At 44.4% G+C, this 25,385-nt stretch overlaps 1 protein-coding gene across 2 annotated transcripts in view; it reads left to right on the forward strand.

Annotated features, from left to right (window-relative positions):
• SH3RF3 (SH3 domain containing ring finger 3) overlaps positions 1 to 25,385 on the forward strand; it is a 251,446-nt gene that overhangs the window by 144,169 nt on the left and 81,892 nt on the right. For both annotated transcript variants that reach the window (XM_074560610.1, XM_074560620.1), the window contains exons 2-3: positions 14,007 to 14,282; positions 21,239 to 21,334. In XM_074560610.1, coding sequence (XP_074416711.1) covers positions 14,007 to 14,282; positions 21,239 to 21,334 — 372 coding nt within the window. The remainder of the gene's footprint in view (positions 1 to 14,006; positions 14,283 to 21,238; positions 21,335 to 25,385) is intronic.

Raw genomic sequence — 25,385 nt, forward strand, 5'->3', positions numbered from 1 at the left:
AGAAGCCAGTGCTCCTGTTTTATACAATATCCCAGTGATTATAGCATCAGCTCAGGGTAGAAGTGCAGGAGTTCAATTCTATTTTGAAGGGATTCAAAACCATACAGAAGATGAATAAGTAATAAAAATGTATACACCAGCACTATTTTGCTTTGTTGTTAAGTCTTTTTCTGTTGCTAATATGCAGTGTATCTAATTGTAAGCCATTTCTTTATCAGCAGTGAAAACTATTTCAGTAAAAGCAGTTTATTCCACCAAGTTAGACAGTTGCCTTCTTAAACCTGAAAAAGAAATGCCCAGGCATCCCATTATTATTGGTTTGAATTATTTATAGCCCGTAGCACTTTACAAGACATTCAAAAAGCAAATGCATCCCATATTTTAAGTATTACTAGGTGGTAAAAGATGCACGCAATGCAGTATAGGATTGCTATCATAGCATTTCCCATGGTGTCACTTGCCACAGAACTTGACTGTGCTGCCACAACAGTGACAACCAGGAATACTGTCATTATGGTCAGTGGGGGAGCTCTTGATTTATTTACATTCATGTAAGCAAAGTCAGAAGCAGGCCTTGGAAAATGCTAAGGTCATTGCATCTAGCGAGGTGTAGCTGCAGTTTTCAAAATTACTGTACAGCTTTGCAAGGTAGGGTTTATGAGCTGGCTTTATATTAATAGCAAATACATGTGAAATATTTTCCCCTTTGAGGTTTACAGCCCCATATTTTCTTACAGAAAAAAACAAGGGTGTTAGCTTTGTTGTGTGCAGCTTTGTTGATGTCAGATGCAGGTGCTGATGACGCAGATGTGTAACTAACTGGGGCAAGATTTCAGTGCTGGTTGCTTCCCCTGGCCATTTGGGTCCTGAGATTTTGGAAGATAAATCTGAACAACGTCTCAAAAAGTTATACCTGAAGTCAGGCAGTTTTGCCTAGGAATCAAGTATTTGCCACCAAGACCCACAGAGACCATACAGCTGGGAGGGAAGGGCGCGTAGGGAAGGGCAGGAATAGTGCTGAGACTCACCCACCCCTGCCCTTCCTCCAACACCTCTGAGCATCAGATGCCCCCAGATGAAGCCATCTCCTGATACGCCTAGACCACAAGGGGAAGGGAAGACATGCAAGCGGTCTTGACCATGCCAAGCTGCTCCCACATGCCCTGCCTGACCCATGCTGACAGGTTGGTGAGCACCAAGGCCGTATCCTACGTACAGCACGGCACTTTTAGGGCTGTGGCTTCCCAAAACTCTGGAGCTGAGCACATCTGCGACTTTGACCCGTGCTCTGTGGAAACACATCCACGGATGACAGAGGAACATGTCAAATATGTCAATAATACGCCAGGATATGATTGAGAGCATAACAAGTCCTTTGATGCTCTTCACCTTGGAGAAGAGTCAATCCTCAAAACAAGCGAGCTGGCTGTAGCGGCAGAGACCTTGACACCCAGACAAGAGGGCTGCTGCTTCATCAATCACAGACATCCTTGCAGATTATGGTGGGGATTTTTAGCTTTTGGGGTTTTTTTCTTGTACTTCATTAGAACCAGTGCTTAACTTTGAGTACTACATACTCCAGGTTAACCAGAAATTCAAACACTTAAGTCATTAATATCAACGTCTATGCCAGAGGGCTAGTTACATCTCAGGCCTTTTTATATCCTTTCCTAAAGACATTTTTCACCTAGATCAACGACTGGTGATTATCCAGTCTAAATCAGGATCCTATTATGTGAGGTAGAGGAGATTCTTTTGGCTACTGCTGAAATGTATGTAATAATAATAGCCACAGAGAGGAGTGAAATGTATGAGGTGCATGAGCATCCCGTGTGTGTCCCTTTAATTAGCAACCACGCAGAGTTCGAAATCCGAGGTGCTTCCAAACATGTGTAGCGTTCATTTTAATCATTCCTCAGAGTGCAGGAGGAAGCATCAATTAAATTCAGCATGAGAGAAACTCCTGGGAGTGGGTGCAGGAAATGAATTTTTTTTTTGTATTATGATGATGATGATGATGATGCACGGGGACAGGACTTTGAAAGCATTAACCTGAAAAGGCACCAAGGAGCCCCGTAGTATGTCAGCAAGCAGCGAAAGCACGGAAAGATCCTTAAGGCATAACTTTGACCCATATTCTGTAGATAATCAACTTCCCGCTCCCCAAAGGGGATTTGGGAGAATGACATAAAAGCGTGATTTGCATTATGAAGCCTTGTATCTTCCTTGATGTTTTCCTTGTCTGCTGCAACTACTGGTGCTTCCTAACATCAAACCGCGCGGAGGTTTGCTCCAGCCAGGGGAGAAGCTGAACTGCTCCTAATGGGAGCACCCCTGGTGCGGTGGCGGGGCTGGGGGGGGAACCTTTCCCACCACGTGGGAGACGAAGACTCACAGTGTCAGAGTGTGAGACGCTCTTTAACCTCCTCGGTACAGCAAGGCCACGGGAGGTGTGGGGCCGGCACTCCTCCAAGCCAGAGCTGATTAAAGCCCTTCTGGCAGTCAGCTGGCTAAAAAGCGGGAAGGTGCCAGTCTGTCCTGTCAGCGGGACTCAGGCTTCAAAGTGATCCCTAATAGTCTTTGTGAAGAGAGCGCGTGTCAGTAAATTGTAGCTAGTGAGTTGTTTCGGGGCAAGGGACCTGGATGGGAGGGCAACACAGAGGCAGGGAGAGGGCAGTCCCGCCAAGGCATCCCAAAAAATAAGATCCTCTGTTGGGGGAAAATAACAACCATAGTGGTGCTTTCGATAAAAAGAATTGAAACTCTGTGGTTTAAAAAAAAACATGGGTTTTTCATTTTTAATGGATACCAGATATTTTAATATTACTAATTGCAGCGAACAGGGGGGAAATAATCTCTCTAAATTCCTGGCGAGTAGATCGGCGCGTTCATTTCTTCAGGCGCTGTGAGCATGGAGAGCCCCAATGTGCTCTCACTCGAGAAGGTTCCCGACAGCGAGGGGACGAGGAGGCTGCTCACACGGCGCAGATGTGGATGAGCTAACTCCTCTCACACTGACACGTTGAGCCAAGAATATTTCAACGTTAGCATCTCCTGATGCAGTTTCATCTCGCTGGCTATAAAGCCTGTCCCGGTGCAAAAGAAACCTCTGCGATTTTCATGTAACTATGAGAAAAGAGCCACAGCCGTTTTTGTATAACAGGATTTGTGTGGGCTGTTGGTAAGGGCACGCTGCTGATAAATAAGGTTCAGTTGTAAATATTCTCTAGTGACATGGGAATTTATCCACCTATTGAAGTTTACAACGGAGCTACCGAGGAAACATGTTCTTTAGCACCACTATGTATGCAGCCCACGGTGCATTTATCAAACGCCATGTCAGTTCTGGGAAGGCACAGTTCGGGTAATATAGTATTTATGAAACTGTTAATACCACCGCAGAAAGTTCTCACAGAGTACGTTTTTTAAAGCTGCCTTATGAAAACTTTGGACAAGGGGAAGGCAGAGGATATACTGTCAGTTTTATAGTGCAGGGCTCTGCTCTGTGGTCACGTGCAGTGAGGAAGACACAACAGAAGGAGGTGCTTCCTAGGCACCACACTTGTTTATCATAAAGCACACAGTAAAAGCAGTGTAAGCAAATCAAACGGTACCTTTTGCAGAAGCGTTAGGGTTTCAATAGGAATTTTGGATCCTCCCCTTCGTCAGAAATGGAATTAAGACTGCTTTCTCATCATTCATCATCTCAGTTTAAAAGCCTGCCTGCCACCATCACTGTTAGGCAGGCAGGCTCTTAACCTGGGCACTTTTTCATCCCTTTCCTGTATCAGATGGTCTTGCTAGTCATTTGTCTTCTGCTGCCTCTCCCATGCTCCCTAGAAACCCTAGAAGTGGCCCTGCTCACTCCCCTGTAAAACCATCCCTGTTTCACCCTTCAAAAACCTTGAAATACCCCCAGAGACTCCTCAGCTCCTCTGCAAATGCAGGTTTCCATATAGAAGAATGATCACAATATGGTCCTTGAAGAACCCTATGTCACCTCAGAAAGATAAATAAAAAGACTCCTTCGTTTTTAAATTTTTCTGGGTTGTTTTGTTTGGGTGCTGGAACCTGTGAGCTGAGGCTGCCAAAGAGGCTTGTGTTCTTTCAGCCGCTGATTTTCTTGATTCTCGGTGATTGAAATGATGGGAGAAGCTTCTGCACAACCTTTAAGTTAACGTTTGCATGAAGGGAAGAAGGAAGGGAGGAGAAAGATTTTCCTGGTGTGCATTTATTTATGTTTAAAAAAACCCAAACAACAAAACAAAACAGAAGGCTCTTCTCCACCGCTAGCAATCCCAGCAAGATTCGCCGGAGTGGGGCTCCCTCTGTTGAGCTCTGGGAGCTTCGCCAGATGGTAAATACAGCTGCCCGGAACGGGTTTGGGGCAGCTTCATCTCCAGGCCCTTCCTTACCCCTCTCTCCTCCCTGTGGTCCATTTGGGAGAGAAAAAATTGCAATGGAAAAGTCCTGGCAAAGCAGGGTCTGGGAGTGGGACCTCCGAGCTGTGACCTGCCAGGAGGAAACCCAGCTCTGATGAGTTGTAGCAGAACTAGACCATAAAGTCCTTTCTGGGGCGGAGGTGGGAGAGGGTTTCTGCTAAGGAAACGCTTGAGTCACAAGGCAAGGAGCCAAGAAGAAAGACGTGGAAAGGCTGGAAAGCAAACCGAAGGTATCGGTCTGGGCAGCAGAGTTACAAAGGCACCACTGGAAAATGTAAGCTGTCCCGTGCTTTGTCAGCTTCCACCAGGAAAGATCAAATGAAGCAGTTACAGCACAGATTCACGCTATGGGCTTTTATGCAATACTTTTTAGTATTTTCCCCAAAATGTTCTTTTTTCTTGCCGTGACCTACTGCATAAAGAATTGTGTAAAATTCCAGGGCTGTAAATGCTGCCGTTGTGGAGGTGAAGGAGCCTCAAAGAACATAAGGCTCTCAAAATTGCACAGCGGGCTGACTTTTAACTCATTTATTTTACCGAAAAACACGCGAGGGCTGGGTTCTGGCAGGCAGCTGTGAAAACCAGGTCGTGGTCCTGATCGAAGTGGTGTCATCTGGGGAGTAATCAGTGAGAGAATTCATGTTTATTTAAAGGATTTAAGACACACTTTGAATGGAGAACACAAGGCAACCTTAAATATACAACTGCCATAGTGCCTTGAATATAAGGTTTTGTTTGGTGTTTCTCCATAGCCTTGAGGGAGCTCCTGTTTATTTTATAGTGTGTCTCTATTTGTGGCTCTGGCAGGCTAAATCATAGAATCATAGAATGGTTCGGGTTAGAAGGGACCTTAAATATCATCTAGTTCCAACCCCCCTGCCATGGGCAGAGAAAATGGTAGCCAACTTTGCCCCCTTTCCTCCTTGAACTGCTCAAGTAGCACATCGCAGTGAGATTGCCCGTTCACGTTGCGGCAGCAGATGTTTTTTTCTGTTATTTGTTTTCTTTGGTGTTAACCCACCGCCAGCTCCTGAAGTCCTCGCTCTGGAGGTGCTCGGTGGCCCTTGCCTTTGCAAAGCAGTCAGTCCAGGCGTATTTTGGCCCGGTGGTTTCTCGTGAAGCCATGTTGTGTACTTGGGTTAGAAGTCCTCTCAGCTATTGGGTAGGACTTTTTGTAGACCAGCTTCTGCTTTGAAATGTGCAGCAGCTGGTCCTTTCACCAGGACCCCTGCACAGGATTATGAGGCTAAAATTTAGCCCTTGGGATCCAGTGGCTGTTTTCTGCCTGAAAAGACAGATTCTCAGAGCATACCTGGGCTTTGTAAAGGCTATGGCTAGCGCAGGACAGCACTACATATTTTCCTTGGTGGAGACTGCCAGCCATTCAGCTTTGTTTCAGGAGGAGATTACTTGTAAGATAAAGCTCTATATTGTTGGAATTTTCTATACATCCATGCCGCTTCATCAAGATTAACTGGATTAAAGCAGTTTAACTGAAACCAGAATTTGGCCTACAATGCCAGCAATGCGTTGACAGTACCACTTATTAAATAGCAGAGAGTCTGGAAGGTTTGGGGTTTTGCAGAACATGAGGGACTTTGTGCTGACACGGTTAAACAGCTGGCTGGTGTTAGCCACCGATTCTCTGGGCAGCGATAGCTGCACACTCACTGCTAGAAATCCAACCTGACCCTGGAAATCACGTGTTGTTTAATAGGAGTGCATGTAGTTTGAGAAAATTTTGCTTTAAACAACATGTTACGGGGAGAAAGAGATCTCTGAATGTGTAAATATTGATAGATACTGAGTGACAGGCTGAAGCAGCCTGAGATGTGAAACTATTTTAGCTGCGATTACGAGATCGGGTGAGCTCAGCATGGGACAGTCTTGCGTTCAAGTTTTTAAACTTCCTAAGAGGAACAGTGTTGCCGTGTAGAACTGAGCTCTTATTCTGGTAAAGCAGAGGATCCTAAACATACCTATGTGACAAGCTGTGTAGCGGAAAGCCTGCCGTTTCTTTCTCAGTTGTTGGAAAAGTTTGAAATGTTTTTAATCTTCGTACGTACAAAGATGGATCTTATAAGGTACAATGCAGGTTGGGCCTGTTTGCCATATAAACTACAAAATAACCTTGGGAGATGCTGTTCTCTTTAAAGAGCAGTTTGTATTCCATTTGCCCATCACTGAAGAAGATTAAAAACATACTTCGCTGTTCTGAGGTGGTGAACATCGTTGTTCGCTGTTCTTTGGGGAGCAACGCTGCCGCGCTAGAATGATGCTGTACCTGCTCGCGTTCCTTTTGTCTCGTTCTGCTGAGCGTTTCCCCTGGTATCTTCACGCTAACTGCAAAAGTCACTTCTGGAAACAGCAGATAGGCTCCTAAGCTGTTTGGGCACTTCCTCTCCACGTATAAAGACCACCTCTTGGGAACGCATAGACGTGTTTCCAAAACTCCTAGCACTTCAAAACAGTTTCGGAGAAGCATTTCACCTCCTACTCCAGGTAGGAGCTGTGCATAGCTCAAGCGCACATTGCCTGCACGTGTCCGCAGGTGTCACAAGGACTGCAGTCCTCTGTGGCACCATCAGCCAGGATCAGGGTCTAACCATTATGTCCAAGCCCGTAGGTAAATAGAACAGTAGAGCTTTAGTTAAGAAGTTTTATTTTTATCGTGATTAATTACTACTTATATGGCACTATAAATAAGCATGACACTTTCCAGGGCATATAAAAGATTACATTCAGTTTTCATTCTTCATGGTGCCGCTTCTATTGTCGACTTAACTACTTTTATTCTCAGAGTTGATTTTAAAGAGGCTGTACATGCAAACTGTGATTTTTCAGGCTCTTGCTGATAGTTCAAACCGAGCTGACTAATAGCGTGTTGCTGTTTTTTGTCTTCGCTACTTTGTGCAAAAATAGATTCTCTTTGATTAATTTTCCAATTATTAGCTTTGCATGAAAGCAAATGCTGCAGCGTCACAGTCGTGATCTGTCAAGCCAGGTGACCCGGGGGCGGTAGTTCCTCTGCACGTCAGTACAGGAGACAAACCATCTCACACAGAAGACAAACCACTTTTTAAGAGTTTTTGCTGTGAGATATAATGATGATTTATGATCTGTCATGCTGGAAAGTTCCTCTTGAGGACAGAAGCCACTAAAAACTCTGCAGGTCACAGATATTACAGTGGTATACATTTGTTATACCTGCACTGGCTAAAGTTTGCCCCAGCCCCTTTGTGCATGCTCATTGCATGTACAAGTGCTCTCTGTTGCTTCCTAGGGCTGACTAAGAAGAGACGTGTTTTAAGACCCCTCTATTGATTTAAGTGAAACGTGTTCCTCTTGAAAGATGTTAAACCAAGAGCGACCGTAGCAGGTTGGACGGCGAGGAGCAAGGGGCAGTGCATAGCCCCTGCTGCCCTTCACGCCGTGGCCCTTGCCAAGCCCATCAGACGTGGCTGTCATTGCCACCATGACCGAGTTGCCTGTTGGGCTTACCACTGACTACTCTGAACACCAGACTGCCTTCCACTTTGCCATCCCAAAGGGATCCAAGCAGGCGATCCACACTGATTTAAGTCACTCTCAGCTGATTTGAATGGTTGCTTTCGATGACAAGATCCGGGTGCTGGTAACGGGAAGCACCCCGTCTCCTCCCTAGCAGTCCTGCTGATGGATGCTCTGCCACACAACCCCTGTCCTCTCCAACGCAGCTGCTGCGATTTCTGCGAAGCTGTTACAGATGGCAGGAAAACATATGCTGAAGTGATGCCCAGCCTGCTCGTGGGGAGCTTCCTACAAGTTGTGAGGCATAAATGCAGTCCCATGCGTTGCCACTGAATCTTTGCTTGTGCAGACTGGGAGATTTGTGTGGTGCTTCAGAGTAATGAGGCAAAAAATTAACAATATGTGTTTTAATTATTATTTATGCCTTTGTAGTAGTGGTTTGTTTATCACTAAGATGTGAGTGCTTTTCATGACTTTTTCCTTTCTGTGTCTTTTCTTCTTGGCTTTGGAGGTTTACACTTGGTGGTACTTCGTGGAGATAAATGTGTATTCATTCATTCAGAGTAACAGACTCTTCAGATGTGCATTTGGAGGATGGGGGCTATGGAGATGTTGGAGAAATCTGAAGAACAGCAACAAGCAACATGCCAGTGTGTTTTGCTATAATGACTGAGGTGCAGCCTAAAAAAAAATAAATTACTGTCCCTAGTAGTGCTCTTATCAGGCTGTTCCAGCAGCCTGTTTGGCTTCATCCATTCCTGCTTCACCTCTAGCTCTGACTATGAACAAGACCCATGAAGCGGAAGGAAGGAGGAGTTAAACGCTCCTCCACCTTTTGCATTTACCCAATTCTTTCATCCCTTCATCCCCCTGAAGCAGGGGTCAGGTGAGGGTGCAGCCCCATGGGGCGGGCAGTGTCACATCTGCCTCTCACGGGGGATCCCCACCTGCAGGGAAAGCCCTTGCAGCAAAGAGGCTGAGGTTTCCCTTCTTCGCACAGCTTGAGCTGCACAAGGCAAGAGCTTGGGTGAGGGAAGTTACTCTTCAGCATTAACGTGGCAGAAAAACAATCTTCTGCTCTGCTGTTGCAGAGGGGAGCTGTAGCTGGAGCCTCAAGAGGTTTCTTGGGTTTCAGGAATCTGAACACAAACTTGGTTTGAGCAAAGTGTTGGGTCATAGCTTTTCTGTCTGGGTTTGGTTTCTGGAGGCCTTGCCCCTGTGTATTTTGTTTTTGAGTTCTTATATAATGCAATGTACTGATGTCAAGGAATGGTCTTGGACTTTCCTCCTGTGTGCTTGTGAGCCAGCAAATCTGGCTAGCCTCTCTGATGATTTTGGCCAGCCTCCCTAGTTGTGCACAGACACAGAAACCGAAGGCACGCTCATTGTAGACATCCAGGCTCTGTTTGCTGTCTCAAGAAAACCTGGTTGCACAGGGAAGCTTTTATTTTCACTTCCCAAACAGTGTGAAATAGACAAAGCGTGTTTTGTAGGCACCCACACTGTACTTTGAGCAAGTATCAGACCTTTTTTGAAGTAGTGACCATCCTTCATTAAGTATCACACGAGGAAGGTGGCTCATGTTGGAGCTTGCCTTCCTTTTGAGCATGTTGGGAAAATGTCTCTTTTCCGTAATATTTGAAAATTTAAGACCTACTCTACCTGTACACCTCGCATTCTACAAAGCTTTCTACTGGGAGAGTTTACTGGAAACAAGCATGTTTGGCATTTTTTCCCCTCCTTTTGTTCTTCAGGATACGTAATGAAAAATTCTCCAGCGTTGCCACTTAATTGCTTCATGGCTGTTGTTTGTCAATTTGCCAGCAGGTTTCTGCTTAACTGCTGCCATTTGACATTGCTGAAACACAAATGCAGAATGATTGAGTTGCCAACATATCATTAAGTCTTCTGCAAGGGGGGTTTTCAGCATATTAACGCTTCAGGCTTTTACGTCAGTATTGATTGCTGAAATAGAAAAGAAACCTTTGGCAGTATTCAGCATCGTGCCAATGCACATTTACTGGCAGGAAAAAGAAGCTGGCCATTGCCATGGACTGTGACTTCATCCCTTCCTTCCTTCCTTCCTTCCTTCCTTCCTTTCTTTCTTTCTTACATTCTTTATTTCTATACACACCCACACAGAGTTTTGAAATTTAATACACATCATAGCTGAATTCCAGTTAACCTAACAATAAATCAACAGGGCAAATCGATTTCTTGATACAGTCAGATGCGGAGGCCATTTAATTTTGCGGCTGCCTGCATTATGCCTGACCAGATTTCATGGCAGCTGGGGGAAGGGGTTGATGACAGGCATCCCTCAGAGCAGGAGTGCTGGTCAAGAGCTGCCTAGGAGGGAGACAGTGGGTTGGTGGTCTCCGGCGAGCTCCTGCCAGGGGAGCTAGGGTGCTCCCATGTTGGTCCTTGGATGCCAGGGTGGCCGTTGTGGAGCTGGGTGACATGGGGAGAGGAGCTTTCTGAATCTGATTTGCTTCTCACTTATGGATTAACCAAAAGTAGGAACAACAATGGGAAACTTCCCAAAATCTGCTTCTTAGGGACCAGGATTCATTAACATAATCTGACCACTTGAAAGTCTACTGAAAGCTGGACCTTTTGTCCATAGAATATCAGCAAGGAAGCTTCAAGAGTTTATTTTGGGGCTTGGGGTTTCTTTGTAATTGTGATATTGAATTTCTCTCTTTGGTCGATTGGAGCAGATGTTTAGAGCTTTAGAACGGGAAAAGCAGCTTTATTTGAAAAGGGTTAGAGGACTCTGTTACTTCCTTACCTCTGCCTGAGCCACAATAAATGCAAGCTTTACCTGAAATGCTAAAATCAAAATGGGTACTTCTGGCTTTACAGAAAGGCTAGCAAATGTCTCAATTACAGCAATTTTTTCAATTGGAGGGCGTCTTTTCCACTAAACAACGTGTTCATTTAAAAAAACGCTTCTACAGATTTTTTAGTTGAAAAGCTGTGGCTCAGAATTAGAAAAGCTGTAGCTGATAATTGAAACATTTTATTTTGGAAGCACCTTCCCACTGGGAGTTGTAGTTTAAGTATGTTAAGCGCAGATCTTTGTGGAGGGCAGTCCCCAGATGACATGGTCCATGACTAATCTCATGAAAGAGAACAGGAACGCAAGCACCTAAACTGCAAATTCTCTGGGGTGCCACATTAGGGTCTCCAAATAAAACAATCACAGATTTCGAATTAAAATTTTTGCCTTGCAGTTTGTTTGTTTTGCTTGAAAGTCTGCGTTTTCATCAGGTTAAGGTATAAACAGGGAGCTGAATCATCTTCTAGCCACCTCAATGAATCAGTAATAAAAGCCCAGCACGTGTTTCATAAGAATTTCATTGATGATGTGTGAGACTGAATAAAATCCAGTTTCTTTTTCTGTACCTCTGGTACAGAACAGAGGGCTGTTCACTTTTAGCACAGTAAAATGAGGCTTGGGAAGAGAAAGGGGTTAAAAAGTAAAGAAAGAGATCTGACCTTGAACGGCTACAAAGATCTTGGGAATAGGAAGGCCTGGTCTAGGGTAAGTGATAGGGAGCGTGCTTGCCAGGCGTGTGCCTGGATCAGCAGTGGTCCAGCACGCACCTGGCAGAAGTCTTACTCAGTGTTTGATAAATTGTCTTCTCCCAGCATGAGTATAAGTAATCAATCTTTTATTTCTAAATTACTACAAGGCTCCGTAGTCTTTCAGCTTAATATTATTTTTTTTTTTCTAGTCTAGTTTCAAATAGGTAATGCAATCTACGCCTTACCTAAGGAGTCTGATGGTATCATAGGCTTAATCTTTAAAATGCTGGGGAGGAGGGGGAAGCTTTGGTGTCAAGGGAAATAACTATCCTGGCAGAGAGAAAAATGCCAGTAGGATGCTGCCACTGGTTTGGCAGAGGCTGTTTGAGGCATGCTTTGTGAGCTGGCTGTTGATTTTCTTTTCTGGTTTTATGCTTTTTTTGTTACGTTTGAAGGTGTTTCCAAAATACTGGTCTTTAACTAGGTACCTTCATTCAGATACAGCAAAATCCAAAAGAGTACAGCGAAAACAAGAGGAACCGTAAATTGGTAATGAGAAAACCAAGAACTGGGGACACATCTGAATGAAATTACGTCCCCGTCCAGACAACACGGGTAGTGCTGTGTAGAGCTGTGCCTGGTCGATTGCCTCCTTCACCGTGTGGTGTAGGCACGAGGACCTGTTGCACATGCTTTCCAAGACCTGCACAGCTACTAAAGCCCTTGCTAATAAAATGAGTAAGTTAACGCCTGTGCGTGAAGGTGCACTCGAGAAACTTACTTTTTGAACAGCGTGGTGTCTGCCTGCCGCAGCGACCATCTGGCGCCCAGAAGCAGCCTGAGGAGGCTGGGCTGGCAGGCAGCGCAGGCAGCGGGGCTGGTGCTTCTCCTCCTCCTCCTGCTGAAAGATGCAGGTGTAAGAGCATAAAACCTGCCCTACCAAAGCAGGTCCGTTTAATGTACCCGTCAGGATCGAAAAATGCCTCTGCTTGTTGCTTTAAGAAATACTGTAAAAAGTCATCCCAGCATCTCATTTTCTGACTGGGGTGGGGAAATGGAGTGTTTCTGTCGGGCCACTCTACCTTCTCCCTGCAGAAAGCATCCAAGTGCTGTTCGTATGCACAGGAATGTCATCCAGAAGCACAGGAACAAGAAACACCCCGGGGAATAGCAGGGTGTTTTATTAAACATGCCTTTACTTTTTCACTGTCCCTGTAGGACACTCCATTGACAGCCAGTGCACAGAGCAGGGAACAGACTACTCGTAGGCATATATACACAACAGAAAACCATGTCATTTTTTTGAAATACGCCTCTGAAAAAAAGACTCTTATGAAAGGTTGACTTTACAGGACCCCATTAACATCCCCTGTGGTATGTGCTGCTACATACTTGCGCTGAGGCTTGCAAGCTGACTTTTAGCTGAAGCTAAATAAAATTTAAAAAGGCAGAGGGTAATACAGGAAAGAAAGCACGTTTTCTCCCTCAGTATGGGTTAAAGAGCTATTGCAGGACCAAAGCTGCAGCGGCGTCCGACACAGTTACCCCCTGCTCTGTGGGATTCAGCAAGAAGGGGAGCAAGTATCCAGGGAGGACAAGGGCAAGGGCTGTGTAAACTGTTACTTCCACCAAAAAAACGATCCATGTGATCGCAGCCTGGGTGAGGTAATCTTGCACCAGGCCAGAGTGAACTCTGGGAAGAATTCTTCATGATCAAGTGGTTTCCATCAAATAGGTTTCGCTTTTCTATCATACCAAACTATTAACTTTTTAGGCTTTTTTGCTCTTGTGCTGTGATTTTATTTTGTTTCTTTCTTTTAATGAGAGGGAAAGCCTTTTTAGTTCTAAAAGCAAGATTTGAGGCATTCTGCCTATTCTGCTTTTCCACAGGGACAGTAATTCATAAGCAACAAAGAATATTATAACTGTTTACAGAAGCCTTCTGTGAGCAGCATGAGACTTGGGGATTTTAAAGAGTGAAAGTATTTGGTTACAGAATCAAAAGCTAAACTAAAAGCTTCAAACTCAAAAATGTTTGGAGTTGCTCAAACAAATGCAATGAAAAATTTTCAACTTGCCAACTTCTGGAACCATGTGAGTCTTCAAGCTTGTTTTGTTTTGTTTATCTTCCAAGCCTCAGAAACCAAAGCAACCCTGAAGGTCAAAATGTCTAATAATTTACCTTTACACATGTCAAGTTTTACTTGTTCAAACAGAGAGTCCTGCTTACATAGGATATTTTGCAAATTGACAGATGCTGCTGGATGGTGTTAAGAGGTACCACGGGTTTCAGCTGAGCTGCAAGAGAACAGCCGTGCCAATTCTGACATAACCGTCTTACCATCACACACATCCTAGTTTTCTTGTAAGATCCAGGGTGTAGCGTTATGTAGCAGTCAGCTGCAGTCATTGGGGTAATTTGGTCGTGGATGATCCATTGGCTTCTAGCTGAAAGTGACTTTAAGAAGGAAATTGGCGCTGGCTCGAGTTTCCTTAAAGGTGTTGCCTATTTTGTTTCCCCAGAGCGTTTCTCAGCTTCCCTATGGCAAAGCCCTCTACACGTATGAGGGAAAAGAGCCCGGCGACCTCAAGTTTAACAAGGGGGACATCATCATACTGCGACGGAAGGTGGACGAGAACTGGTACCACGGGGAGCTCAATGGGAACCACGGCTTCTTCCCCGCCAGCTACATCCAGTGTATCAAGCCCCTCCCGCAAGCTCCACCTCAGGGCAAAGCACTTTATGACTTTGAAATAAAGGATAAAGATCAAGACAAGGATTGCCTGACCTTCACCAAGGTAGGGGAATAATGTTTTTTTTTTAAAAAGAAGAGTTTAGAAAGCTACTTCTGCAGGGACTGATGGGGCGTGTGAGATGCTGACAGCTGAGCCTGGAGCACAGTGGGACATCTGCCTGGCCTCCCTGGTCAGCTCTGCCCAGGGACACCCCATGCTCCATTTGTTTCTTTCAGCTGTTTTTTTGTATGAGAAAATTAAAGCCCCGGAGCTCAGGCAGGCTACTGGGGACAGGCTGATGGGGCTGAATTTCCTTTATTACATGAGGCGTCCTCTCATGTAACGTGCTGAAGGACATTGACGTCTCCCAGCTTGTAAATCCTCTTCCCTGCAATGTCCCACATACCAGCCGTGCTGCAGGACTGGGTGGGCATAAAGCCTCCCCTGGGGGCAAGCCCTGGGTTAGCATCATTGGGAAATAGCTCCCATTTTGTCTAAAGGAGAAGCCAGTGATATAGCTCATGCCATGTACAGCAAGCCTGGTATAAAGCCAGCGAAACTCAACAAGTACAACTGGCTACACACTTTCTGAGAACATTTTTCTGTCTAAAAAGCATACATTTCATCTGCATTGAAATGTTCTGCAAGAACGACTCAATTTCAGAAAAAATCTAATGGAAATGTGTCTTCTAATGTTCCCATTTGAATCAGATGTTACAATGTTTTAAAACGCCGTTCAGATTCAAAATGTATATTGCATCATACTGTATAGCAAATAGCAGCTGAAATACGCTATTGTCATATATCACAGTATTTCCTATTTTAAGAACACAAAGACATTAAAAAGCAGACGTTTTTTAAAAAGTCTTTGTTTTCTTAAAACCAAAATGTTGAATAAAATCCATTTGGAATGAGAGAAAACTGAGATATTGTGATTTCCTTTGGATTTAAAATGTCACGTTTTCCCTTTTTCCCCCACCTCCCCACCTGCTTTCTGTCTCCCCTTCCCCTCCCTCGCAATCTGTGTTGACCTTAGATGGGCTTCATGGATATCAAGAAACCCACAGTAAAATAAAGCATATCCCCTAATGTGAATTTATGGCACTGAATGCCATGGAGAACCTGTTCAATGTCATTTTCTGTTTTATTTCAGCTGTCTGTGGTTGTTATAGTATCACATAAAGTAATAACAGTTATGCTGGAAATGAATATGAAATAGATGATAAAAATATCCTTTGCTAGGATTTTACTGACCTCCTCTTTTGAGGCTACTTATTATAGCTGAATGAATTATTTGCAGCATATAATTTTCTCGCCGAATGTAACATCTTTTTCACTCGCGCAACTTTTCTCAGCAGAACGCAATTTCCTAGAATGTATCCTTCCTCATATTTATTTAACAAAAGATTTGTAAGCACTTTTGCTCCGTAGCAAGCAGTGTTTGATTGCAAACACTGCAAACCCTGCGACTACCCAGCCTCCCCGGAGCTGTGAATCTCTGCGAGAAATTGGGCTGCTTAGTGAGAAGCAGAAGCCATGCACAAACAGAAACTTAGCCAGACATTACCGCTGAGATCCTATCAGTAAATATGTATTTGCTGGCGCGTTGTTTTCCTCACTGCTTGCCCGGAGGTACAATGGTGACTTTTCTGAGAAGCAGTGTTCCTCGGCCACTTAAGATATTCATTGTTTGCTTGATCTAAGAAACTTAATAGGTATGGTAGGCAGTTGTAGCCTTCTTTGTTAGAACAGGTCCTTGCCCAGACACTTTTGTATTTGATGTATTTGGTGCCATATATCAGTATACCTCCCTTACAATAACTGTCTTTGTATACTGATAGCTCTCATTTTCTCGGCTGTCCAATGTCATTCTCACATGGAGCATTTCTTTCTGCTGTATAGCTTGACTCTCAATCCCTCAATTTTCCTTTTTTTCACCCCTCGTGTTACTGTCTGCATCCTTTTATCCCTGATGACTGTGTTTTCCCCAAGGGGGTTTGGTTTCTCTTCTACTGCTATTTTCTTCTTTATCTCCTTCTACTACATGCACTGTCACCTTGCAACTGTTTTTATGTCTTGCCTATTGTTCTCCCTGACAGTGAATAATCTATTTTTCATCTCAGGACTTTACCGTCGTGTTTTCATCAGTTTTCTCAATGCTAATTTTAGCTGTCACCTGCGCTGATGAAGGTTCCTGTTTAGCCCAGATTTGAGATCATCTGCTGATTCAGTCAGTTCCTCTGCACAGAGTCACGAGCCCTGCGTTGCCGTAGATGTGATTTGTCACTCGGAGCAATATTCATCATTTGAATGTCTCAGTTTGCATCTGAAGATGCTGGACCTGATCGCAATTTCATTTACGCTATTTGTTCTTTCCTCAGGTAGAGGGATTGCATTGGCATACCGTTTATACAAACTAATATAACCTCTTTGTGTCCTCCAATGCATTTAATGCTACCAAACACTGGTAGTTATATTTTCCTTATAAACATATAATTAAGAAGAGTTTTCCTCTGAAGAGAAACTACAAGAAGAGAAATCAAATATAGGGATCTTCTGTATCACTATGTTTTGTTGCTCTTTTGCTGGTCCTTGCTTTTTCACATCCCCTTTGTTACGATGCAGTCAGAATATCTGCCAGCGTAGTAAAAGAAAACAAAGGAAGGATATTTGAATTTTCCTCGTACTAGGTTTTGGGTTTTTTTCAAAAGTAAAGCGTCCAGTTTTTCCAGAGGTGCACTGCAAGGAAGTGAAGTCTGCTTTACACTGATCTTCCTGATCAGTGTTGCAGAAGGCTTCTGCCCTTTACCCATTTTCATCTCCTGTAGGCACGACACTCTCCAGATAAAAGGCCAAAGATAAATAAAATACAATAACTTTGTATGTGTAAGTATAAAACTGTGAGGGACAGAGAAACCTCATTCGTGAGCATCCAGTGCCACAAACAAAGCTCCAACCTGTCACTCTCTTGCACCAAGGGGACTGCTTCCCCTAACTCATCCTCCCAAAGTAGTATAGGGCCTGCCACTGTTCCCTCCTCTGCAGCGGCTACAAGAAGATAAAGCATCACAGATCTGTGACTTAACGTATTTTTCCTCAGTGTTTGGCAGTGATCAGCCAAATCAGTCAGTCAGCAGTTGTTTTGCTCTCTGTAACGACAGGGTCCATCCTTGCCTCAGCTTTGCGCCAGTTTAACTCCCGTAGCTTCAGATGCGTTAATCCTGATGTTCACAAGCATGGTTGAAATCGCCATGTGGCCTACGGAGTCTCATTGCATGCCCTTGGGGTATACTCATTTAATTCAGCTTTCTGATGTCTCCTTATGTCATACCCCAGTTGAGCCTGGGTTCTTGCTGTCTCTGTTTTAAAGAATAACCCATCCTCTCTTGGGTTATGTGCTCTCTGATACAAGCCTTGCGCAAGAGGGCTCTGCTCTCAGCTGTCGGGGTGCAAATCTGGAGTAATTGCGCTGTTGTCTATTTGTGTAGTTACTCCAGCCTTAGACTAAGTCCAAATTCAGCCCACACTTTTGTTTTGGTGTTTGACCACCCTTCGCATGCGTGAGTTCACCTGGCCCTTTGAAGGCTGAGTCCCAGTGGTAGGTGAGTCTCAAACCTGTCAAGGTAGCATCAACTATTTCAATGCTTTATTGCTTGTCACATTTTTAATCTCTTCAACTATTTCCTTCATTTTCCAATGCTTTCGTTCCCAGCCCACAGCAGCATTTAACAAATGTTGTGCCAGTCTCGGAGCCGTCACATCCAATACTGGTTCCCAGCTGGGGAGTGGTATCCCAGCCCCTTCACGCTCAATTCCGGCAGCATTTGCTGTTGACAGAGGGACCGTCCCGGCGGTAGCCAGCGATTGGGATTCTCGTGCCAGCTGGCAAGTGTCGGCGGCGGGTGCACCAAGCACCGTGCGGTGCCATCCTGCCATCACTGAGATGTCCCCAGTGCTCTAGATGGAGTTGTTATCTCTGCAGAATAGCAAGCGCATCTGCTTTGTATTGCTTCGTTAATGGCCGTTAATGACTAGAGTAAAAATCAGGCTGTGAATCATGACTGTTATTGGACACAATTTTGTGCTGTTTTCTCAGCAAAAGGCTTCATTTCTCCATCAATCAGATTGCTTTTTATGTGATTTATCTTTGACTTCCTCTCTGATAATGGTTATAAACTGGAACTGCAGGTCCCACGTGCCTGTCGCAAGGCTGCCCGGTCCTGATGAATAGAGAGAGACTTGAGCAAGTAGGAGAGAGCAAATAATTAGAGACTTTAGCAACAGGCATAAAAGGAGCACAAGGTATCTTTGTCAAACTACAGTGGATACCATTGGCTTTTGAAATGAGATTTGAGGCTTGGATTCCTTTATGCTGCCTGGAAATCAATTTAGTACATGCGAAACAGTGAAGTTCAGAAAGTTGAAGTGGTATGCCAAGAGATCTGTGGCTCTTTACTATTCATGATCCTTTTGGGAACCTTTCTAGGAATTTATAAGTAGCACGGCTATCCAACTAATTTAAGGTACTAAAATAGTTCATGTTGAAGCTTTCACCAGCCCAGTGTATAGAATGATGTCGTGGGCTGCGAATTCAAAGAAACTTTCTATTAATAAGGAATTTCAAAAGATGATTGGGGATTTGCTGTAATTCCTGGAGATTTTCAACACCCTTCTGAAAATGAATTCTGTAATGTAAAGCATTCTCAAGGATTTGCACGTTGCTCTCCCACAAAGATACACATTTCGAATGTCAGCATATCTTGGGATGTGCAGCTATCTGATTTTCTCATATATATGACCACATTCTGCAGCCAGGCCTGACAGAGCCAAACTGAGATCAGTGTGTGGAAAGGCTTCCAGATTTCATAGTAAAGTTAGAAGGGATCTTCAAAGGTCACTTGTTCCCTGCTCCATCCTTGAGCAGGATCAACGCAGGATAAACCTTTCCTGCTCTGTTCAACCTGCTCCAGGGATGGGGTTGCACAGTACTTCTAAAAAAATCTAATCCAGCGCTTCTGGGGTTTTACAGTTAAACATTTTTTTCTTAATTCCTTATCTTATGTGTGTGTGTGTGTGTATATATATATGTGCAAATATATATATACACCCATACATTTATACATGCATATGCATATGTATGCACATACACACATAAGATTATATATATATATACACATAAACATATAGTGAAAGTGTAGATCCATCACATTTTGGGTTTTTAAAAAGTCTTTTAAGAAAATAGCTAAACAAATACAGAAAGTAGGAACACTCGTAACAGGTTCTTGAAGCGATGCAGTCTTTTATTTTCCTCATTTACCCCCTTTACCTAGATTTGAAATTTATGATAATCGGTCTTTTGTAAGAGCATGTGGAAACTTTGCAGAGATGTATTACTGTCAGCTCTTCACACAGATCAAAAATGTTCCGTGCAGACAGGGCTTTGGAAGGGAATGCTATCTGTTCCTTCAGGAAATTAAACGCACAAATTCTTTTTGCATCCTTCCAGCTGTAATAAATAGCTGAAGGACTCAGTCTGTGGCTGTTTCTCTGAGCTTTCCCCTAATGGATCATTCAGATGAATAATTCAAAGGAAATATTTAAACTATTTCGAAGTGCACGTGTTCAAAACGCACATGTTCAAAAACTGCAACGTACATGACATTCCTGTTCTGGTCATTTTCTATCAACGTGAATCCACGGTCTGAACATCCTGGACCAGGAATTTGCGGGGTTTTTTTCTGTGTGAGAAGTGTCTGCAAAAAACAAGCTCCCCTCGTCTCAGCAGTTAACATAGATAACTTGTTACACAAGGGTGATAGACCATGTGCAGCTCTTATTTTCCTAAAGCGAGTGGTGGAAATAAAGTGAGAATGGCAGGGAACTGTCTCAGCTTTCTGGAAGCAGATTTGTTTGTTTGTTTTTTATAAATTTCTGCACAGGAACAGAGGAAGATGGGATGCCGTGAGAGAATGAATAGCATCTCGGCAAACTTCACTTCGCAGTTTCTCTCAGCCCACTCCTTTCCTCTGGCCGTAGAAGATGTGAGCGTCCAGGCGGTGCCCTGCAGAGAGGGCTGCCTTCCCCAGCCTTTGTAGCGAGCGGAGCTGGCTCAGGGCTGGGCTTAGTATGTCAGCCCCAGCAGACAGACGTGGTAGCAGAAGTCCAAGTTGGGCAGCTCAGTCTGGGGAAACTCAGGGTTTAGTTCTGGTCACCTGGGCTTTTGTAATGACTGGTATGTGCTAGGTTTTAGCTCTGTCAAAAGAAACTTTGAGCAGTATGAATCGTATTTGCACTTTGCTTAATATCCCGTTTTATAATCACAAAAAAAGTTCATCTTCAGTCAAGATTTTTGTAAGATTCCTTACATTAACTATAGCATTAAAATGCCATTAGTTTTAGAAAACAAACTTGTATGTAAACAGAAGTTGATCCATCAGTTGAATGCAACTTTATTACGTTATCCTTACCTTTTTACCTGCTTTGCACTTTCACCTCCTAATATTTTTTTTTTTAAAAGGAAAACTGACATTCCATGCATTGGCAGCGTAGGCTAGTTGCTGAGCACCTTGTGCTTCTTGCTGGAAGTGTTTCCAGGACTACCTGTGCTCCTCTGATGCTTCCCTTTGAATTGTCTTCTGGAGGAACCAAGAGCCACAATGGGCTCTCAGATGCACAGGGGCAGCTTCATCCTAGAGAGTTTTCTCCTTTGGCTTAGAGGTGACCTCCTGGGTCAAACATTCTCCCTGTTCCTGCAATGAAGCCAGGAGTTACCTATTCCCAACCACTGTACCCAGGCCCTTGAAGATGATGGCAGCCAGCATGAGCTGCACCCATCTGCAAGGTGCTTCAATGTACTTTGGATGGGGTGCCTGGCATGGGACGCTGGGCCAGGATTCAGGGAACATTTTTACGTGACTTATGGCCTCTTCTGTGTACTCTCTCCCTAAGTTCTCAACTAAAAACTGGCCCCTTTCTACTGAAAAAATCTGATAACGTATTTTGTGTATCTCTGATTTTAGGATGAAATTTTGACGGTCATCAGGAGGGTAGATGACAACTGGGCAGAAGGAATGCTGGGTGACAAGATTGGCATTTTCCCTATCCTCTATGTTGAGGTAAGTTCATAACAGGGGGTAGTGGGTGCTCCTCTTGGAGTCTCGTGGGGTTTTTTGTGCCCACAAGGGCAGGATAACCTTGAAAATTCTTAAATGAGAACGACAGATTATACTGAAATAACTGAAAAGGGAATTTTTTGGTTGCTGTCCCCGAAGGCATCATGAGGATACACTCAGTTCAATTTAAAGTGGCCAGCAAAATGTATGTCCTGAACTGCTGTTGAAGGCTTGCCTGTGTAGCATTTCTGGTGTAATCTCCACAATATGTAGGGAAAACAGGGGAGGATGATTGCAGCCGGGGTATCTTGCAAGCACCCGAGGAGAGGTGGGTGCTGCCTGCAGGTGGGGAGCAGTGTTGAGGGCTCAGCCATTCCCTGAAAGCACAGACCTTTGGAGAGGTGCTGTTGGTGTCCCCTGTCCCAGCAGGAGCTCGCACAGCTCCACCTGTGTGCCCAAGGTCTTTCATTCCCTGTGCGCCAGACCCATCCTTGTCCTGAGCACCTTCCTGCGGTCTTTGCCACAGGGGGCTTATTTCAGAGTAAACCATAGAATCACAGAATGGTTTGAGTTGGAAGGGACCTTAAAGCTCATCTCGTTCCAACACCCCTGCCATGGGCAGGGACACCTCCCACTAGACCAGGTAAATGCTGGGACCTCATGTCCTCCAAGCAGACCCGTTGTGCCACCTCTTCGCGTTGCTGCATCCTCCTGCTGGTGCTAATCCAGCTGGATGCCGCTCGGGAGAAGAGCTGCAGTGCGCAGTGATGGCCCGTGGTGACCCCGCTGGAGATGCTCCATGGTCCATGTGCCACATAGTGCCTTTGGGGGAGCTTTCCTCCTTCATGGGTGAACCAGGGGAGCAAAGAATGGATGGGCACCACAGGCATATGTATTTTTTCGAGGTGCTGCCAACTCTGCACCTGGTACTCAGAGCAGTATTGCCCTGACTCTGGTGCCGCTCTCCGGAGTGAAGCGTCTCTTGTGCCCGCAGCGGACCCTCCCCTGCTGTGTGTGGCTCTGATGCCTGCCTCCGAAATTACTTCTCCAGATTTCTTAGTTAATGATTTGAGACAAAATAGAGACAATTAGTGCCTGACTACCTAATTATTAACTCCGACAATGACCAATTTGGAATAAACCATCATTAATATACATTGCATTCCCACAGTTGACAAGAACAATAATATTAAAACCAGAATGTGTAGGAGCCATTATTGGGAAACCAGCTGCCTCGCATAAGTTAATGACTAGTTTTCCTCTATTCTGAACGCGTAAGACATTTTCAGTTTTGTTGTGATTAAATGAGAAAGCTGTGTTTCTCCCAGATTTCATCTTTTTTCCCTTCTCTTTCTTGCCCCCGGGGAATGCTATGTTTCCATCCTGAACTTTCCTGCAGAAAGAGTGAATTGGGGACCTCTGCGCAGCCAGCCACCGTGTCACCCCACCACCTTTCCCCAGCTCTAGTTTCACTTGCAGGCTGTAAGTGCTTGCACTGCCTACAGACCAAACAGCATCCCGATCCCTCTCTCACCCCGAGGTATCTGTTCCCTAATTACTGCTCTGGTAGGGTGAACGGTTCAAAGCCACAGAGGAGCAGCCTGTTGGGAACACATGCAATGTTGTCTCACTAATGTTCTCCAAGCACTATCACGTCCCGGGTGGCCACAGAGAAGCAAGAGGTAGCTTCTCTGTGCAGAGTGAGAACAATTTTGGAAGTTTCTGAAGAGATGCAAACAGCCAGGCAACCAGCACCAAGGGAGAAGAATGCAAGTCGGAATATGTGTGTGCATATACTTTCATACACAGACACACAATATATATAAAATAAATACAACTTTATATACAATTATGCATATATTTGCATATATATGCACACATATATATATTTGTATAAATTTGGAATCTGGAGGCTTGAAAGGCCTTTTCCAATGAGATAGTTGGGTGACATGGGCATAATACTTGTGCCATGGTTTGTGAAGCCAAAGGGAAATGATCCTCCAGACAGAAACATCAGCCACCTATTTCTTCCACATCCTGGTGGACGGAGGTCTTGTTCTGAATATGAGATGAGCTTATGCAACTGTTGGAGTTATACAATTATGTTGCTGTTGCCAGCTTCACATGTTACTTCACATTAAAAATTAAGAGGAATCAGCAAGCCAAATCCCAAAGAAGTTCTGAAAATCTCGGTGCCAATGTTTATAAAATAAACCCATTAAACAAGTAGTACTTGATTCTAAAAACACTCCTTGAGTCTGTCCAAGTCCATTAAGCGGTTTTCAAAATCTTGGCAAAATGTGCAGAATAAGCAAAGCTTAACTCTCACAGTAGCCTTCCACTTGTGTGAGCCGATGGTCGATGTGCGTGGGATTTCACATGGCATCCAAAGCCCTGCACTCTGGATGGAGCGAATTCCAGCCCGGAGCCCGTCTTTAAGGGCAGGCACTAATGTCCCCAGCTGTTCCCACGGCCCAGGCAAGAGCTCTTACCCTTGCTACAGCAGCCAGAGCGTTAGGAAACAAGCCGGTCACTTCAAGGATCTTAGAGCTGAGCATGCCAGAGCTACAAACAGGGAATAGAATCCCCTTTGGTGGGAGCTGGTCCTGGCGATGTTCTGCCATGCCCCTGACATGGATGCTTGCAAGAAAGGCTTTTTGCAAGTGCTCTGTTACAAAGGGCTTGCACACACGGACCGCAGCGGGGTGGGAAGGAGGGGTGTACCACAGCCCCGCTGGGCCATCGGCAAATTCCTCATCAGGACCCCAGAGGCCTCCCAGAGCTTGGGCTTGTCAGCCGGCCCAATGTCTCCCTAGGCTCCTTCGTTTTCTTTCCACCCTGTGCTTACTGAATTTGAGAGTGGTCCACTTCTCTAAGGGAAGCCTGGGAGGGCAACTTTTAGAGCCAGACTGTGGTGTCACAAAGCAGTGGCACAAAAAACTAGCCGAAGACATCAAAATATATCTGCTCCCTGCAGCGTTGTAGAAAGTCTGTGTCTCAGCATTATGAGCCATATAAGTGTAACGTGACATGGATTTTATGCTTTATTCCCTACAAGTGTCCAGCAAGGGTGCTTACACACCTGCTGTGTCTGACAGCTCTCTGCAGAGAGGCTTTTTCCTGTCCCAGCCTCAGAGAAGCTACAGTCATATAGGGAATAAATACTTGCAGCTCACAATGGTGACTTTTACAGAATGAGTCACGCACAGTATGTTCTGTCAGGTAGAGTTTGCACTATTTTTTTTTTCTTATTTTGTTGCTGTCCTTCGTCTCCAGTAGAAGTCATTTGGGCTGATAATTTATGTTTTAATTTGTCTACAGAAAAAACACAACATAATCAAATAGATTCTCAAGGTGCCTTCTCTCCTGAAATAAACATCTTATTAATAATCCGTATGGTTTGAAGTCATATTCTTGCTGGGAGGAGTTCTGGACCTGCAAGGAATTCAAAGTCCTAACTAAATTTATTTTACTGTCTTCAAGCTAGCTCCTTCATTCTTAATAACTGCTGTTATTGCCTGTGTTTGGAAGTTGTAAGTGTTGTGCTACTATGTGTAAAATTGAGAATAATGAAGAATAAAGTGTGTCCTAATAGATTTAAGTGTCTGGGAATGAAATCTGAGGGCAATGGTGTGCCGAGCATTGGAGGGACACATCCTGCTTCGGCAGGCAGGAACTGGAAATTCATAAAGCTGAGCTGTTAGACCAAAATTTCTGACTGCAACCCCCGATGCAAAGAAGTATTGACCGAGATCAAGAAGCCTTACGAGTCAATGGTAGAGCAAGGCAATTATGTTGAGCGCTACTGTGACTGTAATATCAGCAAATTACAATTGATGAAGTGCCAGCCCATTGTTATAATGTTTTATGGCAGCAGGGACACTGAAAGCTGTGATTAAGTAATATTAGGAGTTTTAAAATTCTTTTTACAGAGCAGTGAAGCAGGGTAATGGGTATCTTCTCCTGTTCTTCACAGTCAAAAAGAGAAAAAGGTGGAAAGGAGGTCTAGGAGAAAGAGGGAGGAGGAGAATGGGCAGAACTGGTGGTTTCGGTG

Source organism: Larus michahellis, chromosome 1 (genome assembly GCF_964199755.1).
Source record: "Larus michahellis chromosome 1, bLarMic1.1, whole genome shotgun sequence".
NCBI lineage: Eukaryota > Metazoa > Chordata > Aves > Charadriiformes > Laridae > Larus > Larus michahellis.